Source organism: Coregonus clupeaformis, unplaced genomic scaffold (genome assembly GCF_020615455.1).
Source record: "Coregonus clupeaformis isolate EN_2021a unplaced genomic scaffold, ASM2061545v1 scaf1244, whole genome shotgun sequence".
In the NCBI taxonomy this organism is placed as follows: Eukaryota; Metazoa; Chordata; class Actinopteri; order Salmoniformes; family Salmonidae; genus Coregonus; species Coregonus clupeaformis.
The window spans coordinates 37145-61456 of record NW_025534698.1 but is presented as its reverse complement, the minus strand read 5'-3'; the positions used below and the strand labels follow the sequence as shown (position 1 = coordinate 61456).

At 37.6% G+C, this 24312-nt stretch overlaps 1 protein-coding gene across 1 annotated transcript; it reads right to left on the bottom strand.

The window, feature by feature from the left end:
- Window positions 1-399: 399 nt before the first annotated feature.
- Window positions 400-18577, bottom strand: LOC121565205 (zinc finger protein 239-like; the record flags this gene model as incomplete). The annotated part of the gene is made up of 2 exons (XM_045217824.1): window positions 400-2318; window positions 18568-18577. Coding segments are annotated over 2 exons (984 nt in total), but the record flags the coding sequence as incomplete, so codon positions are not given.
- Window positions 18578-24312: the final 5735 nt, after the last annotated feature.

Here is a 24312-nt window from a genome sequence, read left to right as displayed (position 1 = left end):
CTCATCAATATACACATAATGACGAAGCCAAAACACGTTTTTGTTGCTAATTTATGTAAATAAACAAATAATTAAGTATCACATTTACATAAATATTAATATTAACATTAATTAATTAATACATTAATAAAAACTTTAATATATCATTTACATAAGTATTCAGACCCTTTACTCAGTACTTTGTTGAAGCACCTTTGGTAGCGATTACAGCATCGAGTCTTCTTGGGTATGACGCTACAAGCTTGGCACACCTGTATTTGGGGAGTTTCTCCCATTCTTCTCTGCAGATCCTCTCAAACTCTGTGATGGAGGCCACTGTGTTCTTGGGAACCTTCAATATTGCAGAAATTTTTTGGTTCCCTTCCCCAGACACAATCCTGTCTCGGAGCGCTACGGACAACTCCTTCGACCTCATGGCTTGGTTTTTGCTCTGACATGCATTATCAACTGTGGGACCTTATATAGACAAGTATAATCGTAAACAATATGATTTCATGTGCCATGAACAAAAACATTAATTCTCAGTCAAAAACATAAATCAGAACACAGCCTCACTATTCTCTCATGTGATTTTATGTCTATTCAGATAAAATTACGCTGCATTAATAAAATCATTTTTACAATCAGCACCAGTGTTGTCTCCGACATGGTGGAATAATACTGATGGGAACATTCATGAGGTAGCGAATGTTTTTCATGTCAACAACTTATCAATGTTATCAGAACAACATCATCACATTTTCATATTCCTTTAGCTTGAGGACACTAAACTAACTCAATGAAACACAACAAGTCAATTCAAAAGGTTTCAATGTTAGAATCAAGAAATGCACATGCTATGAATCTAGTTCATCATTTACATTTTGCAATATTCAAATCATGTAATCAAATTCATTTTGCAATATCCAAATCATGTAATCAAATTCATTTTGCAATATCCAAATCATATATCCAATCAATTTCAATCAAATTCATTTAGCAAAAGCCTAATCTTATATATAAAATCAAAGTCTATAGGTTTCAAGGTTAGAATCAAGAAATGCAAAGTTCCATTCATCTATATAATAACTTACATTTAGCAATATCCAAATAACATAATGAACAACTGAGGGTTTATACCTGTAACCAATGCATTAAAGTTCATAACCAAAACAAAATACACATTTTATAGTATTTAGTCTGATTTTAGATATGATCAGGCCTCGAGGTGAAAAAACTAAAATATGCCTATTTTTGAGTAAGAATTCATATAAACAAAATTATTTCATGTGGCATAAACAAAAACACAAATTGTCAGTTAAAAGCATAAGTCAGAACACAGCCTCTCTATTCTCTCATGTGATTTCAGGTTCTCTGACTGGGAAATTGTCCTTCCACACGGGGAAAGAGCAGTGGTAGGGCTTTTTTCGTGTGTGTTCTCTTATGCTCCTTCAGTCTCTTTAACCAGGTAAAACTCTTTCCACACTGGGAGCAGTGGTAAGGCTTTTCTCCTGTGTGTATTCTCTCATGCACTTTTAGATACCCTCTCTGAGTAAAACTCTTTCCACAATGGGAACATTGGAATGGCTTTTCTCCTGTGTGTATTCTCTTATGCTGCTTCAGGGTAGCTAACTGAATAAAACTAATTCCACATTGGGAACATTGATAAGGCTTTTCTCCTGTGTGTATTGTTTCATGCCTTTTCAGGTTAGCTAACACAGTAAAACGCTTTTTACACTGTGAACATTGGAAAGGCTCTTCTCCTGTGTGTGTCCACTCATGAGCTTTTAGGTCATCTGATCGGGAAAATCTCTTTTCACACTGGGAACAATGATAAGGCTTTTCTCCTGTGTGTATTCTCTCATGCTGTTTTAGGTGCCCTATCTGAGTAAAACTCTTTCCACATTGGGAACATTGATAAGGCTTTTCTCCTGTGTGTATTCTCTCATGCCTTTTCAGGCTATTTAACATGGTAAAACTCTTTCCACACTGGGAACATTGGAAAGGCTTTTCTCCTGTGTGTATTCTTTCATGCATTTTCAGGTGATTTAACAGGGTAAAACTGTTTCCACAATGGGAACATTGGAATGGCTTTTCTCCTGTGTGTATTCTCTCATGCCTTTTCAGGCTATTTAACACGGTAAAACTCTTTCCACACTGGGAACATTGGAAAGGCTTTTCTCCTGTGTGTGTCCTCTCATGAGCTTTGAGGTCCCCTGATCGGGAAAATCTCTTTTCACATTGGAAGCAGTGGTGTTGTCTCGCTGGTTTGGGCGTCTCTGGGTCTGGTTCCGCTGAAGGACTCTTCCCGCTGTCAAAGTGAGAGTCTGGTCTCTCTCCTGCCAAAGACAAACAGAGTATTTAGTTAAACAGAGACTTGAATGAAACCTCCACATGATAAAACTGTCTTCCTATGATGTTTAACCTAGACTAGATCCCTAAATAAAAGAGCAGAGCTTGTCATCACAGAGTGGCTGTAGTGCTTTGTACACTGGGTAAAATCCATTTGAATTCAATACATTTTTGACAGCATCCCTTTTGATTTAAAAAAGCTTTCCTTACATGTTTGCCTATGGAAGAAGTGGTAAGAAAGTGACTTTTTGTAACTGAAAGCCAAAACATTCATGAGATAAAGGGATGTAGCTCAGTTGATAGAGCATGGCGTTTGCAACGCCAGGGTTGTGGGTTCGATTCCCACGGGGGGGCCAGTATAAAAATATATATATATATGTATTCACTAACTGTAAGTCGCTCTGGATAAGAGCGTCTGCTAAATGACGTAAATGTAAATGTAAATAAAGGTGCTCGAAGTTGACTCTTTTTGCAAACCCCACCATGCAATGAATCATCCATCGTCTTCATCACTGGAAAATATTAACGGTTGAGTTTGAGATCATTTAAAAGCTTCCAAACAGGGTGGTCAAACTATTTGATTATTTCTTGAAAAAAAAGTGTTTTAATAAAGGCCTGATTGATGTCACTTTTGCCCCAATCCCAGCTAATAAACCTGACCCCAATAATCAACTAATCATGATGTTCAGTTTAGAATGCATTTAGTTTAATCAGCTGTGTTTGCTAGGGATGGGGGAAAAGTGTGACACCACTCCGTCCCCGGGGACTGGAGCTGCCCGTCCCGGATTTAAAACAACACATATTTTCAAGTCAACATTCTCTGTGGACCTCCAACGATCTTTGTGGTTCCATTTGAAAGGTGAATAACATTTACATTTCAACTTTTAGTAAATGTTTCAGCCACGACACCACCCTGTAAAATAGGATCTAAGCCTTAACTTACTGTATGGGTCTAAGATACAACATACTGTATGGGTCTAACAACATACTGTATGGGTCTAAGATACAACATACTGTATGGGTCTGAGATACAACATACTGTATGGGTCTAAGATACAACATACTGTATGGGTCTAAGATACAACATACTGTATGGGTCTAAGATACAACATACTGTATGGGTCTAAGATACAACATACTGTATGGGTCTAAGATACAACATACTGTATGGGTCTAAGATACAACATACTGTATGGGTCTAAGATACAACATACTGTATGGGTCTAAGATACAACATACTGTATGGGTCTAAGATACAACATACTGTATGGGTCTAAGATACAACATACTGTATGGGTCTAAGATACAACATACTGTATGGGTCTAACAACATACTGTATGGGTCTAAGATACAACATACTGTATGGGTCTAACAACATACTGTATGGGTCTAAGATACAACATACTGTATGGGTCTAAGATACAACATACTGTATGGGTCTAAGATACAACATACTGTATGGGTCTAAGATACAACATACTGTATGGGTCTAAGATACAACATACTGTATGGGTCTAAGATACAACATACTGTATGGGTCTAAGATACAACATACTGTATGGGTCTAAGATACAACATACTGTATGGGTCTAACAACATACTGTATGGGTCTAAGATACAACATACTGTATGGGTCTAAGATACAACATACTGTATGGGTCTAAGATACAACATACTGTATGGGTCTAAGATACAACATACTGTATGGGTCTAAGATACAACATACTGTATGGGTCTAAGATACAACATACTGTATGGGTCTGAGATACAACATACTGTATGGGTCTAAGATACAACATACTGTATGGGTCTAAGATACAACATACTGTATGGGTCTAAGATACAACATACTGTATGGGTCTAAGATACAACATACTGTATGGGTCTAAGATACAACATACTGTATGGGTCTAAGATACAACATACTGTATGGGTCTAAGATACAACATACTGTATGGGTCTAAGATACAACATACTGTATGGGTCTAAGATACAACATACTGTATGGGTCTAAGATACAACATACTGTATGGGTCTAAGATACAACATACTGTATGGGTCTAAGATACAACATACTGTATGGGTCTAAACAACATACTGTATGGGTCTAACAACATACTGTATGGGTCTAAGATACAACATACTGTATGGGTCTAAGATACAACATACTGTATGGGTCTAAGATACAACATACTGTATGGGTCTAGATACAACATACTGTATGGGTCTAAGATACAACATACTGTATGGGTCTAAGATACAACATACTGTATGGGTCTAAGATACAACATACTGTATGGGTCTAAGATACAACATACTGTATGGGTCTAAGATACAACATACTGTATGGGTCTAAACAACATACTGTATGGGTCTAAGATACAACATACTGTATGGGTCTAAGATACAACATACTGTATGGGTCTAAGATACAACATACTGTATGGGTCTAGATCAACATACTGTATGGGTCTAAGATACAACATACTGTATGGGTCTAAGATACAACATACTGTATGGGTCTAAGATACAACATACTGTATGGGTCTAAGATACAACATACTGTATGGGTCTAAGATACAACATACTGTATGGGTCTAAGATACAACATACTGTATGGGTCTAAGATACAACATACTGTATGGGTCTAAGATACAACATACTGTATGGGTCTAAGATACAACATACTGTATGGGTCTAAGATACAACATACTGTATGGGTCTAAGATACAACATACTGTATGGGTCTAAGATACAACATACTGTATGGGTCTAAGATACAACATACTGTATGGGTCTAAGATACAACATACTGTATGGGTCTAAGATACAACATACTGTATGGGTCTAAGATACAACATACTGTATGGGTCTAAGATACAACATACTGTATGGGTCTAAGATACAACATACTGTATGGGTCTAAGATACAACATACTGTATGGGTCTAAGATACAACATACTGTATGGGTCTAAGATACAACATACTGTATGGGTCTAAGATACAACATACTGTATGGGTCTAAGATACAACATACTGTATGGGTCTAAGATACAACATACTGTATGGGTCTAAGATACAACATACTGTATGGGTCTAAGATACAACATACTGTATGGGTCTAAGATACAACATACTGTATGGGTCTAAGATACAACATACTGTATGGGTCTAAGATACAACATACTGTATGGGTCTAAGATACAACATACTGTATGGGTCTAAGATACAACATACTGTATGGGTCTAAGATACAACATACTGTATGGGTCTAAGATACAACATACTGTATGGGTCTAAGATACAACATACTGTATGGGTCTAAGATACAACATACTGTATGGGTCTAAGATACAACATACTGTATGGGTCTAAGATACAACATACTGTATGGGTCTAAGATACAACATACTGTATGGGTCTAAGATACAACATACTGTATGGGTCTAAGATACAACATACTGTATGGGTCTAAGATACAACATACTGTATGGGTCTAAGATACAACATACTGTATGGGTCTAAGATACAACATACTGTATGGGTCTAAGATACAACATACTGTATGGGTCTAAGATACAACATACTGTATGGGTCTAAGACAACATACTGTATGGGTCTAAGATACAACATACTGTATGGGTCTAAGATACAACATACTGTATGGGTCTAAGATACAACATACTGTATGGGTCTAAGATACAACATACTGTATGGGTCTAAGATACAACATACTGTATGGGTCTAAGATACAACATACTGTATGGGTCTAAGATACAACATACTGTATGGGTCTAAGATACAACATACTGTATGGGTCTAAGATACAACATACTGTATGGGTCTAAGATACAACATACTGTATGGGTCTAAGATACAACATACTGTATGGGTCTAAGATACAACATACTGTATGGGTCTAAGATACAACATACTGTATGGGTCTAAGATACAACATACTGTATGGGTCTAAGATACAACATACTGTATGGGTCTAGATCAACATACTGTATGGGTCTAAGATACAACATACTGTATGGGTCTAAGATACAACATACTGTATGGGTCTAAGATACAACATACTGTATGGGTCTAAGATACAACATACTGTATGGGTCTAAGATACAACATACTGTATGGGTCTAAGATACAACATACTGTATGGGTCTAAGATACAACATACTGTATGGGTCTAAGATACAACATACTGTATGGGTCTAAGATACAACATACTGTATGGGTCTAAGATACAACATACTGTATGGGTCTAAGATACAACATACTGTATGGGTCTAAGATACAACATACTGTATGGGTCTAAGATACAACATACTGTATGGGTCTAAGATACAACATACTGTATGGGTCTAAGATACAACATACTGTATGGGTCTAAGATACAACATACTGTATGGGTCTAAGATACAACATACTGTATGGGTCTAAGATACAACATACTGTATGGGTCTAAGATACAACATACTGTATGGGTCTAAGATACAACATACTGTATGGGTCTAGATCAACATACTGTATGGGTCTAAGATACAACATACTGTATGGGTCTAAGATACAACATACTGTATGGGTCTAAGATACAACATACTGTATGGGTCTAAGATACAACATACTGTATGGGTCTAAGATACAACATACTGTATGGGTCTAAGATACAACATACTGTATGGGTCTAAGATACAACATACTGTATGGGTCTAAGATACAACATACTGTATGGGTCTAAGATACAACATACTGTATGGGTCTAAGATACAACATACTGTATGGGTCTAAGATACAACATACTGTATGGGTCTAAGATACAACATACTGTATGGGTCTAAGATACAACATACTGTATGGGTCTAAGATACAACATACTGTATGGGTCTAAGATACAACATACTGTATGGGTCTAAGATACAACATACTGTATGGGTCTAAGATACAACATACTGTATGGGTCTAAGATACAACATACTGTATGGGTCTAAGATACAACATACTGTATGGGTCTAAGATACAACATACTGTATGGGTCTAAGATACAACATACTGTATGGGTCTAAGATACAACATACTGTATGGGTCTAAGATACAACATACTGTATGGGTCTAAGATACAACATACTGTATGGGTCTAAGATACAACATACTGTATGGGTCTAAGATACAACATACTGTATGGGTCTAACAACATACTGTATGGGTCTAAGATACAACATACTGTATGGGTCTAAGATACAACATACTGTATGGGTCTAAGATACAACATACTGTATGGGTCTAAGATACAACATACTGTATGGGTCTAAGATACAACATACTGTATGGGTCTAAGATACAACATACTGTATGGGTCTAAGATACAACATACTGTATGGGTCTAAGATACAACATACTGTATGGGTCTAAGATACAACATACTGTATGGGTCTAAGAACAACATACTGTATGGGTCTAAGATACAACATACTGTATGGGTCTAAGATACAACATACTGTATGGGTCTAAGATACAACATACTGTATGGGTCTAAGATACAACATACTGTATGGGTCTAAGAACAACATACTGTATGGGTCTAAGATACAACATACTGTATGGGTCTAAGATACAACATACTGTATGGGTCTAAGATACAACATACTGTATGGGTCTAAGATACAACATACTGTATGGGTCTAAGATACAACATACTGTATGGGTCTAACAACATACTGTATGGGTCTAAGATACAACATACTGTATGGGTCTAAGATACAACATACTGTATGGGTCTAAGATACAACATACTGTATGGGTCTAAGATACAACATACTGTATGGGTCTAAGATACAACATACTGTATGGGTCTAAGATACAACATACTGTATGGGTCTAAGATACAACATACTGTATGGGTCTAAGATACAACATACTGTATGGGTCTAAGATACAACATACTGTATGGGTCTAAGATACAACATACTGTATGGGTCTAAGATACAACATACTGTATGGGTCTAAGATACAACATACTGTATGGGTCTAAGATACAACATACTGTATGGGTCTAAGATACAACATACTGTATGGGTCTAAGATACAACATACTGTATGGGTCTAAGATACAACATACTGTATGGGTCTAAGATACAACATACTGTATGGGTCTAAGATACAACATACTGTATGGGTCTAGATCAACATACTGTATGGGTCTAAGATACAACATACTGTATGGGTCTAAGATACAACATACTGTATGGGTCTAACAACATACTGTATGGGTCTAAGATACAACATACTGTATGGGTCTAAGATACAACATACTGTATGGGTCTAAGATACAACATACTGTATGGGTCTAAGATACAACATACTGTATGGGTCTAAGATACAACATACTGTATGGGTCTAAGATACAACATACTGTATGGGTCTAAGATACAACATACTGTATGGGTCTAAGATACAACATACTGTATGGGTCTAAATCAACATACTGTATGGGTCTAAGATACAACATACTGTATGGGTCTAAGATACAACATACTGTATGGGTCTAAGATACAACATACTGTATGGGTCTAAGATACAACATACTGTATGGGTCTAAGATACAACATACTGTATGGGTCTAAGATACAACATACTGTATGGGTCTAAGATACAACATACTGTATGGGTCTAAGATACAACATACTGTATGGGTCTAAGATACAACATACTGTATGGGTCTAAGATACAACATACTGTATGGGTCTAAGATACAACATACTGTATGGGTCTAAGATACAACATACTGTATGGGTCTAAGATACAACATACTGTATGGGTCTAAGATACAACATACTGTATGGGTCTAGATACAACATACTGTATGGGTCTAAGATACAACATACTGTATGGGTCTAAGATACAACATACTGTATGGGTCTAAGATACAACATACTGTATGGGTCTAAGATACAACATACTGTATGGGTCTAACAACATACTGTATGGGTCTAACAACATACTGTATGGGTCTAAGATACAACATACTGTATGGGTCTAAGATACAACATACTGTATGGGTCTAAGAACAACATACTGTATGGGTCTAAGATACAACATACTGTATGGGTCTAAGATACAACATACTGTATGGGTCTAAGATACAACATACTGTATGGGTCTAAGATACAACATACTGTATGGGTCTAACACACATACTGTATGGGTCTAAGATACAACATACTGTATGGGTCTAAGATACAACATACTGTATGGGTCTAAGATACAACATACTGTATGGGTCTAAGATACAACATACTGTATGGGTCTAAGATACAACATACTGTATGGGTCTAAGATACAACATACTGTATGGGTCTAAGATACAACATACTGTATGGGTCTAAGATACAACATACTGTATGGGTCTAAGATACAACATACTGTATGGGTCTAACAACATACTGTATGGGTCTAAGATACAACATACTGTATGGGTCTAAGATACAACATACTGTATGGGTCTAAGATACAACATACTGTATGGGTCTAACAACATACTGTATGGGTCTAAGATACAACATACTGTATGGGTCTAAGATACAACATACTGTATGGGTCTAACAACATACTGTATGGGTCTAAGATACAACATACTGTATGGGTCTAAGATACAACATACTGTATGGGTCTAAGATACAACATACTGTATGGGTCTAAGATACAACATACTGTATGGGTCTAAGATACAACATACTGTATGGGTCTAAGATACAACATACTGTATGGGTCTAAGATACAACATACTGTATGGGTCTAAGATACAACATACTGTATGGGTCTAAGATACAACATACTGTATGGGTCTAAACAACATACTGTATGGGTCTAAGATACAACATACTGTATGGGTCTAACAACATACTGTATGGGTCTAGATACAACATACTGTATGGGTCTAGATACAACATACTGTATGGGTCTAAGATACAACATACTGTATGGGTCTAAGATACAACATACTGTATGGGTCTAAGATACAACATACTGTATGGGTCTAAGATACAACATACTGTATGGGTCTAAGATACAACATACTGTATGGGTCTAAGATACAACATACTGTATGGGTCTAAGATACAACATACTGTATGGGTCTAAGATACAACATACTGTATGGGTCTAAGATACAACATACTGTATGGGTCTAAGATACAACATACTGTATGGGTCTAAGATACAACATACTGTATGGGTCTAAGATACAACATACTGTATGGGTCTAAGATACAACATACTGTATGGGTCTAAGATACAACATACTGTATGGGTCTAAGATACAACATACTGTATGGGTCTAAGATACAACATACTGTATGGGTCTAAGATACAACATACTGTATGGGTCTAAGATACAACATACTGTATGGGTCTAAGATACAACATACTGTATGGGTCTAACAACATACTGTATGGGTCTAAGATACAACATACTGTATGGGTCTAACAACATACTGTATGGGTCTAAGATACAACATACTGTATGGGTCTAAGATACAACATACTGTATGGGTCTAACAACATACTGTATGGGTCTAAGATACAACATACTGTATGGGTCTAAGATACAACATACTGTATGGGTCTAAGATACAACATACTGTATGGGTCTAAGATACAACATACTGTATGGGTCTAAGATACAACATACTGTATGGGTCTAAGATACAACATACTGTATGGGTCTAAGATACAACATACTGTATGGGTCTAAGATACAACATACTGTATGGGTCTAAGATACAACATACTGTATGGGTCTAAGATACAACATACTGTATGGGTCTAAGATACAACATACTGTATGGGTCTAAGATACAACATACTGTATGGGTCTAAGATACAACATACTGTATGGGTCTAAGATACAACATACTGTATGGGTCTAAGATACAACATACTGTATGGGTCTAAGATACAACATACTGTATGGGTCTAAGATACAACATACTGTATGGGTCTAAGATACAACATACTGTATGGGTCTAAGATACAACATACTGTATGGGTCTAAGATACAACATACTGTATGGGTCTAAGATACAACATACTGTATGGGTCTAAGATACAACATACTGTATGGGTCTAAGATACAACATACTGTATGGGTCTAAGATACAACATACTGTATGGGTCTAAGATACAACATACTGTATGGGTCTAAGATACAACATACTGTATGGGTCTAAGATACAACATACTGTATGGGTCTAAGATACAACATACTGTATGGGTCTAAGATACAACATACTGTATGGGTCTAAGATACAACATACTGTATGGGTCTAAGATACAACATACTGTATGGGTCTAAGATACAACATACTGTATGGGTCTAAGATACAACATACTGTATGGGTCTAAGATACAACATACTGTATGGGTCTAAGATACAACATACTGTATGGGTCTAAGATACAACATACTGTATGGGTCTAAGATACAACATACTGTATGGGTCTAAGATACAACATACTGTATGGGTCTAAGATACAACATACTGTATGGGTCTAACAACATACTGTATGGGTCTAAGATACAACATACTGTATGGGTCTAAGATACAACATACTGTATGGGTCTAAGATACAACATACTGTATGGGTCTAAGATACAACATACTGTATGGGTCTAAGATACAACATACTGTATGGGTCTAAGATACAACATACTGTATGGGTCTAAGATACAACATACTGTATGGGTCTAAGATACAACATACTGTATGGGTCTAGATACAACATACTGTATGGGTCTAAGATACAACATACTGTATGGGTCTAAGATACAACATACTGTATGGGTCTAAGATACAACATACTGTATGGGTCTAATACAACATACTGTATGGGTCTAAGATACAACATACTGTATGGGTCTAAGATACAACATACTGTATGGGTCTAAGATACAACATACTGTATGGGTCTAAGATACAACATACTGTATGGGTCTAAGATACAACATACTGTATGGGTCTAAGATACAACATACTGTATGGGTCTAAGATACAACATACTGTATGGGTCTAAGATACAACATACTGTATGGGTCTAAGATACAACATACTGTATGGGTCTAAGATACAACATACTGTATGGGTCTAACAACATACTGTATGGGTCTAAGATACAACATACTGTATGGGTCTAAGATACAACATACTGTATGGGTCTAACAACATACTGTATGGGTCTAAGATACAACATACTGTATGGGTCTAAGATACAACATACTGTATGGGTCTAAGATACAACATACTGTATGGGTCTAAGATACAACATACTGTATGGGTCTAAGATACAACATACTGTATGGGTCTAAGATACAACATACTGTATGGGTCTAAGATACAACATACTGTATGGGTCTAAGATACAACATACTGTATGGGTCTAAAGATACAACATACTGTATGGGTCTAAGATACAACATACTGTATGGGTCTAAGATACAACATACTGTATGGGTCTAAGATACAACATACTGTATGGGTCTAAGATACAACATACTGTATGGGTCTAACAACATACTGTATGGGTCTAAGAACAACATACTGTATGGGTCTAAGATACAACATACTGTATGGGTCTAAGATACAACATACTGTATGGGTCTAAGATACAACATACTGTATGGGTCTAAGTACAACATACTGTATGGGTCTAAGATACAACATACTGTATGGGTCTAAGATACAACATACTGTATGGGTCTAAGATACAACATACTGTATGGGTCTAAGATACAACATACTGTATGGGTCTAAACAACATACTGTATGGGTCTAAGATACAACATACTGTATGGGTCTAAGATACAACATACTGTATGGGTCTAAGATACAACATACTGTATGGGTCTAAGATACAACATACTGTATGGGTCTAAGATACAACATACTGTATGGGTCTAAGATACAACATACTGTATGGGTCTAAGATACAACATACTGTATGGGTCTAAGATACAACATACTGTATGGGTCTAAGATACAACATACTGTATGGGTCTAAGATACAACATACTGTATGGGTCTAAGATACAACATACTGTATGGGTCTAAGATACAACATACTGTATGGGTCTAAGATACAACATACTGTATGGGTCTAACAACATACTGTATGGGTCTAACAACATACTGTATGGGTCTAAGATACAACATACTGTATGGGTCTAAGATACAACATACTGTATGGGTCTAAGATTCAACATACTGTATGGGTCTAGATACAACATACTGTATGGGTCTAAGATACAACATACTGTATGGGTCTAAGATACAACATACTGTATGGGTCTAAGATACAACATACTGTATGGGTCTAACAACATACTGTATGGGTCTAACAACATACTGTATGGGTCTAAGCAACATACTGTATGGGTCTAAGATACAACATACTGTATGGGTCTAAGATACAACATACTGTATGGGTCTAAGATACAACATACTGTATGGGTCTAAGATACAACATACTGTATGGGTCTACAACATACTGTATGGGTCTAAGATACAACATACTGTATGGGTCTAAGATACAACATACTGTATGGGTCTAAGATACAACATACTGTATGGGTCTAAGATACAACATACTGTATGGGTCTAACAACATACTGTATGGGTCTAAGATACAACATACTGTATGGGTCTGAGATACAACATACTGTATGGGTCTAAGATACAACATACTGTATGGGTCTAAGATACAACATACTGTATGGGTCTAAGATACAACATACTGTATGGGTCTAAGATACAACATACTGTATGGGTCTAAGATACAACATACTGTATGGGTCTAAGATACAACATACTGTATGGGTCTAAGATACAACATACTGTATGGGTCTAAGATACAACATACTGTATGGGTCTAAGATACAACATACTGTATGGGTCTAAGATACAACATACTGTATGGGTCTAAGATACAACATACTGTATGGGTCTAAGATACAACATACTGTATGGGTCTAACAACATACTGTATGGGTCTAAGATACAACATACTGTATGGGTCTAACAACATACTGTATGGGTCTAAGATACAACATACTGTATGGGTCTAACAACACACTGTATGGGTCTAACAACATACTGTATGGGTCTAAGATACAACATACTGTATGGGTCTAAGATACAACATACTGTATGGGTCTAACAACATACTCTATGGGTCTAAGATACAACATACTGTATGGGTCTAAGATACAACGTACTGTATGGGTCTAAGATACAACATACTGTATGGGTCTAAGATACAACATACTGTATGGGTCTAAGATACAACATACTGTATGGGTCTAAGATACAACATACTGTATGGGTCTAAGATACAACATACTGTATGGGTCTAAGATACAACATACTGTATGGGTCTAACAACATACTGTATGGGTCTAAGATACAACATACTGTATGGGTCTAAGATACAACGTACTGTATGGGTCTAAGATACAACATACTGTATGGGTCTAAGATACAACATACTGTATGGGTCTAAGATACAACATACTGTATGGGTCTAAGATACAACATACTGTATGGGTCTAAGAAACAACATACTGTATGGGTCTAAGATACGACATACTGTATGGGTCTAAACAACATACTGTATGGGTCTAAACAACATACTGTATGGGTCTAACAACATACTGTATGGGTCTAAGATACAACATACTGTATGGGTCTAAGATACAACATACTGTATGGGTCTAAGATACAACATACTGTATGGGTCTAAGATACAACGTACTGTATGGGTCTAAGATACAACATACTGTATGGGTCTAACAACATACTGTATGGGTCTAAGATACAACATACTGTATGGGTCTAAGATACAACATACTGTATGGGTCTAAATACAACATACTGTATGGGTCTAAGAAACAACATACTGTATGGGTCTAAGATACGACATACTGTATGGGTCTAACGACATACTGTATGGGTCTAACAACATACTGTATGGGTCTAACAACATACTGTATGGGTCTAAAATACAACATACTGTATGGGTCTAAGATACAACATACTGTATGGGTCTAAGATACAACGTACTGTATGGGTCTAAGATACAACATACTGTATGGGTCTACCAACATACTGTATGGGTCTAAGATACAACATACTGTATGGGTCTAAGATACAACATACTGTATGGGTCTAAGATACAACATACTGTATGGGTCTAAGATACAACATACTGTATGGGTCTAACAACATACTGTATGGGTCTAAGATACAACATACTGTATGGGTCTGAGATACAACATACTGTATGGGTCTGAGATACAACATACTGTATGGGTCGAAGATACAACATACTGTATGGGTCTAAGATACAACATACTGTATGGGTCTAAGATACAACATACTGTATGGGTCTAAGATACAACATACTGTATGGGTCTAAGATACAACATACTGTATGGGTCTAAGATACAACATACTGTATGGGTCTAAGATACAACATACTGTATGGGTCTAAGATACAACATACTGTATGGGTCTAAGATACAACATACTGTATGGGTCTAAGATACAACATACTGTATGGGTCTAAGATACAACATACTGTATGGGTCTAAGATACAACATACTGTATGGGTCTAACAACATACTGTATGGGTCTAAGATACAACATACTGTATGGGTCTAGAACAACATACTGTATGGGTCTAAGATACAACATACTGTATGGGTCTAAAACAACACACTGTATGGGTCTAACAACATACTGTATGGGTCTAAGATACAACATACTGTATGGGTCTAAGATACAACATACTGTATGGGTCTAACAACATACTCTATGGGTCTAAGATACAACATACTGTATGGGTCTAAGATACAACGTACTGTATGGGTCTAAGATACAACATACTGTATGGGTCTAAGATACAACATACTGTATGGGTCTAAGATACAACATACTGTATGGGTCTAAGATACAACATACTGTATTGGTCTAAGATACAACATACTGTATGGGTCTAAGATACAACATACTGTATGGGTCTAACAACATACTGTATGGGTCTAAGATACAACATACTGTATGGGTCTAAGATACAACATACTGTATGGGTCTAAGATACAACATACTGTATGGGTCTAAGATACAACATACTGTATGGGTCTAAGATACAACATACTGTATGGGTCTAAGATACAACATACTGTATGGGTCTAAGAAACAACATACTGTATGGGTCTAAGATACGACATACTGTATGGGTCTAACGACATACTGTATGGGTCTAACAACATACTGTAAGGGTCTAACAACATACTGTATGGGTCTAAAATACAACATACTGTATGGGTCTAAGATACAACATACTGTATGGGTCTAAGATACAACGTACTGTATGGGTCTAAGATACAACATACTGTATGGGTCTAACAACATACTGTATGGGTCTAAGATACAACATACTGTATGGGTCTAAGATACAACATACTGTATGGGTCTAAGATACAACATACTGTATGGGTCTAAGATACAACATACTGTATGGGTCTAAGATACAACATACTGTATGGGTCTAAGATACAACATACTGTATGGGTCTAACAACATACTGTATGGGTCTGAGATACAACATACTGTATGGGTCTAAGATACAACATACTGTATGGGTCTGAGATACAACATACTGTATGGGTCTAAGATACAACATACTGTATGGGTCTAAGATACAACATACTGTATGGGTCTAAGATACAACATACTGTATGGGTCTAAGATACAACATACTGTATGGGTCTAAGATACAACATACTGTATGGGTCTAAGATACAACATACTGTATGGGTCTAAGATACAACATACTGTATGGGTCTAAGATACAACATACTGTATGGGTCTAAGATACAACATACTGTATGGGTCTAACAACATACTGTATGGGTATAAGATACAACATACTGTATGGGTCTAACAACATACTGTATGGGTATAAGATACAACATACTGTATGGGTCTAAGATACAACATACTATATGGGTCTAACAACATACTGTATAGGTCTAACAACATACAACATACTGTATGGGTCTAAGATACAACATACTGTATGGGTCTAACAACATACTGTATGGGTCTAAGATACAACATACTGTATGGGTCTAAGATACAACGTACTGTATGGGTCTAAGATACATCATACTGTATGGGTCTAAGATACAACATACTGTATGGGTCTAAGATACAACATACTGTATGGGTCTAAGATACAACATACTGTATGGGTCTAAGATACAACATACTGTATGGGTCTAAGATACAACATACTGTATGGGTCTAAGATACAACATACTGTATGGGTCTAAGATACAACATACTGTATGGGTCTAAGATACAACATACTGTATGGGTCTAACAACATACTGTATGGGTCTAAGATAGGAGGAAACTGGGAGGGTTTTATCAGGAGGCTCATTTCAGACAACCACCTTGCTTCCCAACATCCCGTGACTCAAGAGTTGTGTTTATTTTGATGGTCGAGCGAGAGTTGGTCACCATCTGGATGTCACAGTGCCTTACCAATTAGTTCCTTCCGCTTTCAAGACAACTGAGGAATCGGTCATTCTGACATTTCCGACTTGAACACTCATAGAAACATTTTCTTGGTTTCCCCACTTGGAAAATATCGGAATCGACCAACAGGAAGCTCTACACAACAAACTTCCATACACTTTAACTATGAGGTTCCGAGTTCTCTTGAAAGCACGTTACTGATTTCAGGAGCATGAAGACGAGCCGTGCGAACGACCATTACACCTAATAAAATACCAAATCACCGGTGTTCGAGGTGCATGCCGGCCTGAGGTGCTTCCCACTGGGCAGCTGTATCACGGTGTCGCCGGCGGTAGTTAACGTGGCCAAATGTTTTCCTCCAAGTTGTAAGCTGCACAACAGCCTGCACGGCTAGTCTGTGTTTCACTGTGTCCTTAGCCCCGGCCTGCCGAGCACTGCTTTACGCCGAGGGAATGTAGCTAGCTGGCTAATGCCTTTGGGACACGTGACATACCGACAACTTTGAGAAAAAACACTATAGGAGATGGCATTGCAAATTCATAACATGATGCTAGTAGCATAGCATCTCTCTCCATTGAATTGACAAGCGAACTCCAAATATCCAAAGTGAAAAACACACTTAAGGCGGTACTTACTGGTGTTAATCAGATCTCCCATCTCCTCCTCTTCATCTTCATCTTTCAACGTGACAGTAATCTCTCCCTCCTTCTTCACTCCAAAAACGGCATCCTCCTCTATCTCTTCTTCCTCTTCTTTCACTCTGAACGCGTCTTCCTCTTCTTTCACTGTAACATCCTCCTCCTCTTTCACTCTGAACGTGTCTTCCTCTTCTTTCACTGTAACATCCTCCTCCTCTTTCACTCTGAACGCGTCTTCCTCTTCTTTCACTGTAACGTCTTTCTCTTCTTCTTTCACGGTAACACCTTCACCCTCTACTTTATTCTCCTCTTCTTTCACTGTAACAGTCTCACCACCCTCCTCTTCTTTCACTGTAACATCCTCCTCCTCTTTCACTCTGAACGCGTCTTCCTCTTCTTTCACTGTAACATCCTCCTCCTCTTTCACTCTGAACGCGTCTTCCTCTTCTTTCACTGTAACGTCTTTCTCTTCTTCTTTCACGGTAACAGCCTCACCCTCTACTTGTTTTTGTATTGTAACATCCTCCTCCTCTTTCACTAGAGCTTCTTTCTCCGTCCAGCAGACCTCCTCTTCTTTAGCAGGAGGAGAGTAGCTTAGTGAGCTCATGGTCGGGGATGTTAGCTAGCTAGGCTAGTGCTAACTTAACCAGCCAGCTAGCTGACCAATAACAACAACACCGTAAATATGAAATTAAATGGGATAACTAACTAGACGACAGAAGTGGGTTTAAAACACAGTGGCTAATATACACGAAAGCGTCTAAAGAGCTTTATTGGTTCGGCTATTTTGTCTAGCAAGCTACCGAGGTGTCTGACTAACTGTTGCTGCTGTTGAAAGAAGCGTCCCGTCCACTAGATTATACGTCACACTAGCAGCATAGCCTTAAAGTCCCACATCGCCATCTGCTGACTGGAGTGGGTAACGAAGTTGAGTAAAATGTAGATTTTATTTTCAGACAAAAAGTTAAAGCGTAGGAATCATGAGTTTTTTTTACCCACCAATGTAACAACACAGTGTGGTTAAAGACTTAGTAAATTAGTTGTAGTGAAGAATGAGCCAGAGGCGGAGCAGGCTGCCATAGAGGTGGTGGTTGAGCAGTCAGAGGAGGCGCTGCCTGTAGCAGAGATTGGCGTCCAACGGAGATCTCACCCCTGAGATGATCCTCAGCATGATGGACCTGTGATCTAGCCCACACAGACAGCTCAAAGACTTCCCCCTTCTCTCAACCTTTCCCTTCAAGTCCACCCTCTTCATATGATCTGCCGTATTACAAAACCACTCCGCTTTACTCTTTATTTTCATAATTTGTTTTTAACAAATCTGTGTTTCTTTTCACTCTCAAACCCACATCCTTCCATGCATTCACTGTAACAGTTTAAGTTCCAATTGCTTTTGGTCTGGGGTGGCAGGTAGCTTAGTGGGTAAGAGCGTTGTGCCAGTAACCGAAAGGTCGCTGGTTCTAATCCCCGAGCCGACTAGATGAAAAAATCTGTCGATGTGCCCTTAAGCAAGGCACTTAACCCTAATTGCTCCTGTAAGTCGCTCGGGTTGATCTACAAATCACCTGATTGGTTTAGTATTGGGTATTTAGTATATTAAATCACCTGATTGGTTTAGTATTGGGTATTTAGTATATTAAATCACCTGATTGGTTTAGTATTGGGTATTTAGTATATTAAATCACCTGATTGGTTTAGTATTGGGTATTTAGTATATTAAATCACCTGATTGGTTTAGTATTGGGTATTTAGTATATTAAAACACCTGATTGGTTTAGTATTGGGTATTTAGTATATTAAATCACCTGATTGGTTTAGTATTGGGTATTTAGTATATTAAATCACCTGATTGGTTTAGTATAGGTATTTAGTATATTAAATCACCTGATTGGTTTAGTATTGGGTATTTAGTATATTAAATCACCTGATTGGTTTAGTATTGGGTATTTAGTATATTAAATCACCTGATTGGTTTAGTATTGGGTATTTAGTATATTAAATCACCTGATTGGTTTAGTATTGGGTATTTATTATATTAAATCACCTGATTGGTTTAGTATAGGGTATTTAGTATCTTAAATCACCTGATTGTTTTAGTATTGGGTATTTAGTATATTAAATCACCTGATTGGTTTAGTATTGGGTATTTAGTATCTTAAATCACCTGATTGGTTTAGTATTGGGTATTTAGTATCTTAAATCACCTGATTGGTTTAGTATTGGGTATTTAGTACATTAAATCACCTGGCATCATAAATAACTACTCATTATTATTCATAAATCAGTCAGCCAGTCACCATTTACCCACAATGCAGCATGGATTTGATGCTCTCCAACACGGCCAGTGGTTTAGTAGACATAAAGGCTACACTACACGATGTACCCAGTCAGGGAACCTGAAAGAGCATGAGAGGACACAAACACAAGACTATCCCTACCAACATACTAATACACAGGAGGAGAAGACATACCACTGCTCTCACACAGGAGGAGAAGACATACCACTGCTCTCACACAGGAGGAGAAGACATACCACTGCTCTCACACAGGAGGAGAAGACATACCACTGCTCTCACACAGGAGGAGAAGACATACCACTGCTCTCACACAGGAGGAGAAGACATTCCACTGCTCTCATTGTGGAAAGCTTGTTGACAGGTGAGTTCTAGGCTCTTTCTCAAATCATTCTTCCTCGATTCCTCTCCTCGATTCCTTCTAAAACCCATTAGAGAAGAAGGTCAGAGGGGAGGGACCTTGTACCTTCTCCTCCAATACAGTTGATCCAATACAGGTGAGGAGACAGGATGCGAATTAAGGAAAGACAACGCGAGAAAGCCCTAGTAGCCATCTTGTGGTGATGTCACCCACCCTGAGACCTACACTACTGTTATCCTGCCCAACCAAGATCAGGGTTTTGGTAGGATAATGGCTGCTGCTTTTTGGGTATGAAGTGCTGTTGTGGAAAGGGGTTTCATCCTAGGTCAGCCATACAGGGATTGTTACACCAATGATCAGACATCATCTGCAGCTGAACATCAATATCATCAGACAAAATTAGAGCGAGTAACAACCAAATAAAACAGACAAACAGGGAATGTTCAAGGACCGAAAAAAGACACTATACCTCATTCAAAGAATCAACACTTTATTTCATATCATACAAAGAACGCCTATGTAAATGGTTTGGCGGGTTAAGACATTAATCTTACTCCAAAAGAAGAGAATGAATAGTTGAATGAAATAGTGTCTAATCCAAATAATCAGGGCTGGAACAGAAACCTGCCCACCCAGTAGCTAGATCTCTAGCAGTAAGGTTGGCCATGCATGTTCTAGGTCTATACATTGTTACTTTAACAGTATTGTTGTAGTCCTACAACCAATTCTAACAGTAAACCAATAGCATATACAGAGCATTCAGAAAGTATTCAGACCCCTTGACTTTTTCCACATTTTGTTACGTTACAGCCTTATTCTAAAATTGGTTAAATAATATTGCTTTCCTCATCAATCTACACATAATACCACATAATGACAATTACGAAGCGAAAACAGGTTTGTCTAATTTTTTGCAAATGTATTAAAAAAAAAACCAACAGATATACCTTATTTACATAAGTATTCAGACCCTTTGATACCGTATTTACATAAGTATTCAGACCCTTTGATACCGTATTTACATAAGTATTCAGATCCTTTGATACCTTATTTACAGAAGTATTCAGACCCTTTGATACCTTATTTACAGAAGTATTCAGACCCTTTGATACCTTATTTACAGAAGTATTCAGACCCTTTGATACCTTATTTACAGAAGTATTCAGACCCTTTGATACCTTATTTACAGAAGTATTCAGACCCTTTGATGCATTATTTACAGAAGTAATCAGACCCTTTGATACCTTATTTACAGAAGTATTCAGACCCTTTGATGCATTATTTACATAAGTATTCAGACCCTTTGATGCCTTATTTACATAAGAATTCAGACCCTTTGACACCTTATTTACATAAGTATTCATACCCTTTGATACCTTATTTACAGAAGTATTCAGACCCTTTGATACCTTATTTACATAAGTATTCAGACCCTTTGATACCTTATTTACATAAGTATTCAGACCCTTTGATACCTTATTTACATAAGTATTCAGACCCTTTGATACATTATTTACATAAGTATTCAGACCCTTTGATGCATTATTTACATAAGTATTCAGACCCTTTGATACATTATTTACATAAGTATTCAGACCCTTTGATGCATTATTTACATAAGTATTCAGACCCTTTGACGCCTTATTTACATAAGTATTCAGACCCTTTGATGCATTATTTACATAAGTATTCAGACCCTTTGACGCCTTATTTACATAAGAATTCAGACCCTTTGACACCTTATTTACATAAGTATTCAGACCCTTTGACGCCTTATTTACATAAGAATTCAGACCCTTTGACACCTTATTTACATAAGTATTCCGACCCTTTGATACCTTATTTACAGAAGTATTCAGACCCTTTGATACCTTATTTACAGAAGTATTCAGACCCTTTGATACCTTATTTACAGAAGTATTCAGACCCTTTGATACCTTATTTACAGAAGTATTCAGACCCTTTGATACCTTATTTACAGAAGTATTCAGACCCTTTGATACCTTATTTACAGAAGTATTCAGACCCTTTGATGCATTATTTACATTAGTATTCAGACCCTTTGATGCATTATTTACATAAGTTTTCAGACACTTTGATGCCTTATTTACATAAGAATGCAGACCCTTTGACACCTTATTTACATAAGTACTCAGACCCTTTGCTATGAGACTCGAAATTGAGCTCCACCTGCTGTAAATTCAACTGATTGGACATGATTTGGGCACATACCTGTCCATGTAACGTCCCACAGTTGACAGTGCATGTCAGAGCAAAAACCAAGCCATGAGGTCGAAGGAATTGTCCGTAGAGCTCTGAGACAGGATTGTGTTGAGGCACAGATCTGGGGAAGGGTACCAAAAACTTTCTGCAGTATTGAAGGTCCAAAAGAACACAGTGGCCTCCATCATTCTTAAATGGAAGATGTTTGGAACCACCAAGACTCTTCCTAGAGCTGGCCGCCCGGCCAAACTGAGCAATCGGGGGAGAAGGGCCTTGGTCAGGGAGGTGACCAAGAACCTGATGGTCACTCTGACAGAGCTCCAGAGTTCCTCTATGGAGATAAGAGAACCTTCCAGAAGGACAACCATCTCTGCAGCACTCCACCAATCAGGCCTTTATGGTAGAGTGGCCAGACTGAAGCCACTCCTCAGTAAAAGGCACATGACAGCCCGCTTCGAGTTTGCCAAAAGGCACCTAAATCAATCAATCAATTTTATTTTATATAGCCCTTCGTACATCAGCTAATATCTCGAAGTGCTGTACAGAAACCCAGCCTAAAACCCCAAACAGCTAGTAATGCAGGTGTAGAAGCACGGTGGCTAGGAAAAACTCCCTAGAAAGGCCAAAACCTAGGAAGAAACCTAGAGAGGAACCAGGCTATGAGGGGTGGCCAGTCCTCTTCTGGCTGTGCCGGGTGGAGATTATAACAGAACCATGCCAAGATGTTCAAAAATGTTCATAAGTGACAAGCATGGTCAAATAATAATCAGGAATAAATCTCAGTTGGCTTTTCATAGCCGATCATTAAGAGTTGAAAACAGCAGGTCTGGGACAGGTAGGGGTTCCATAACCGCAGGCAGAACA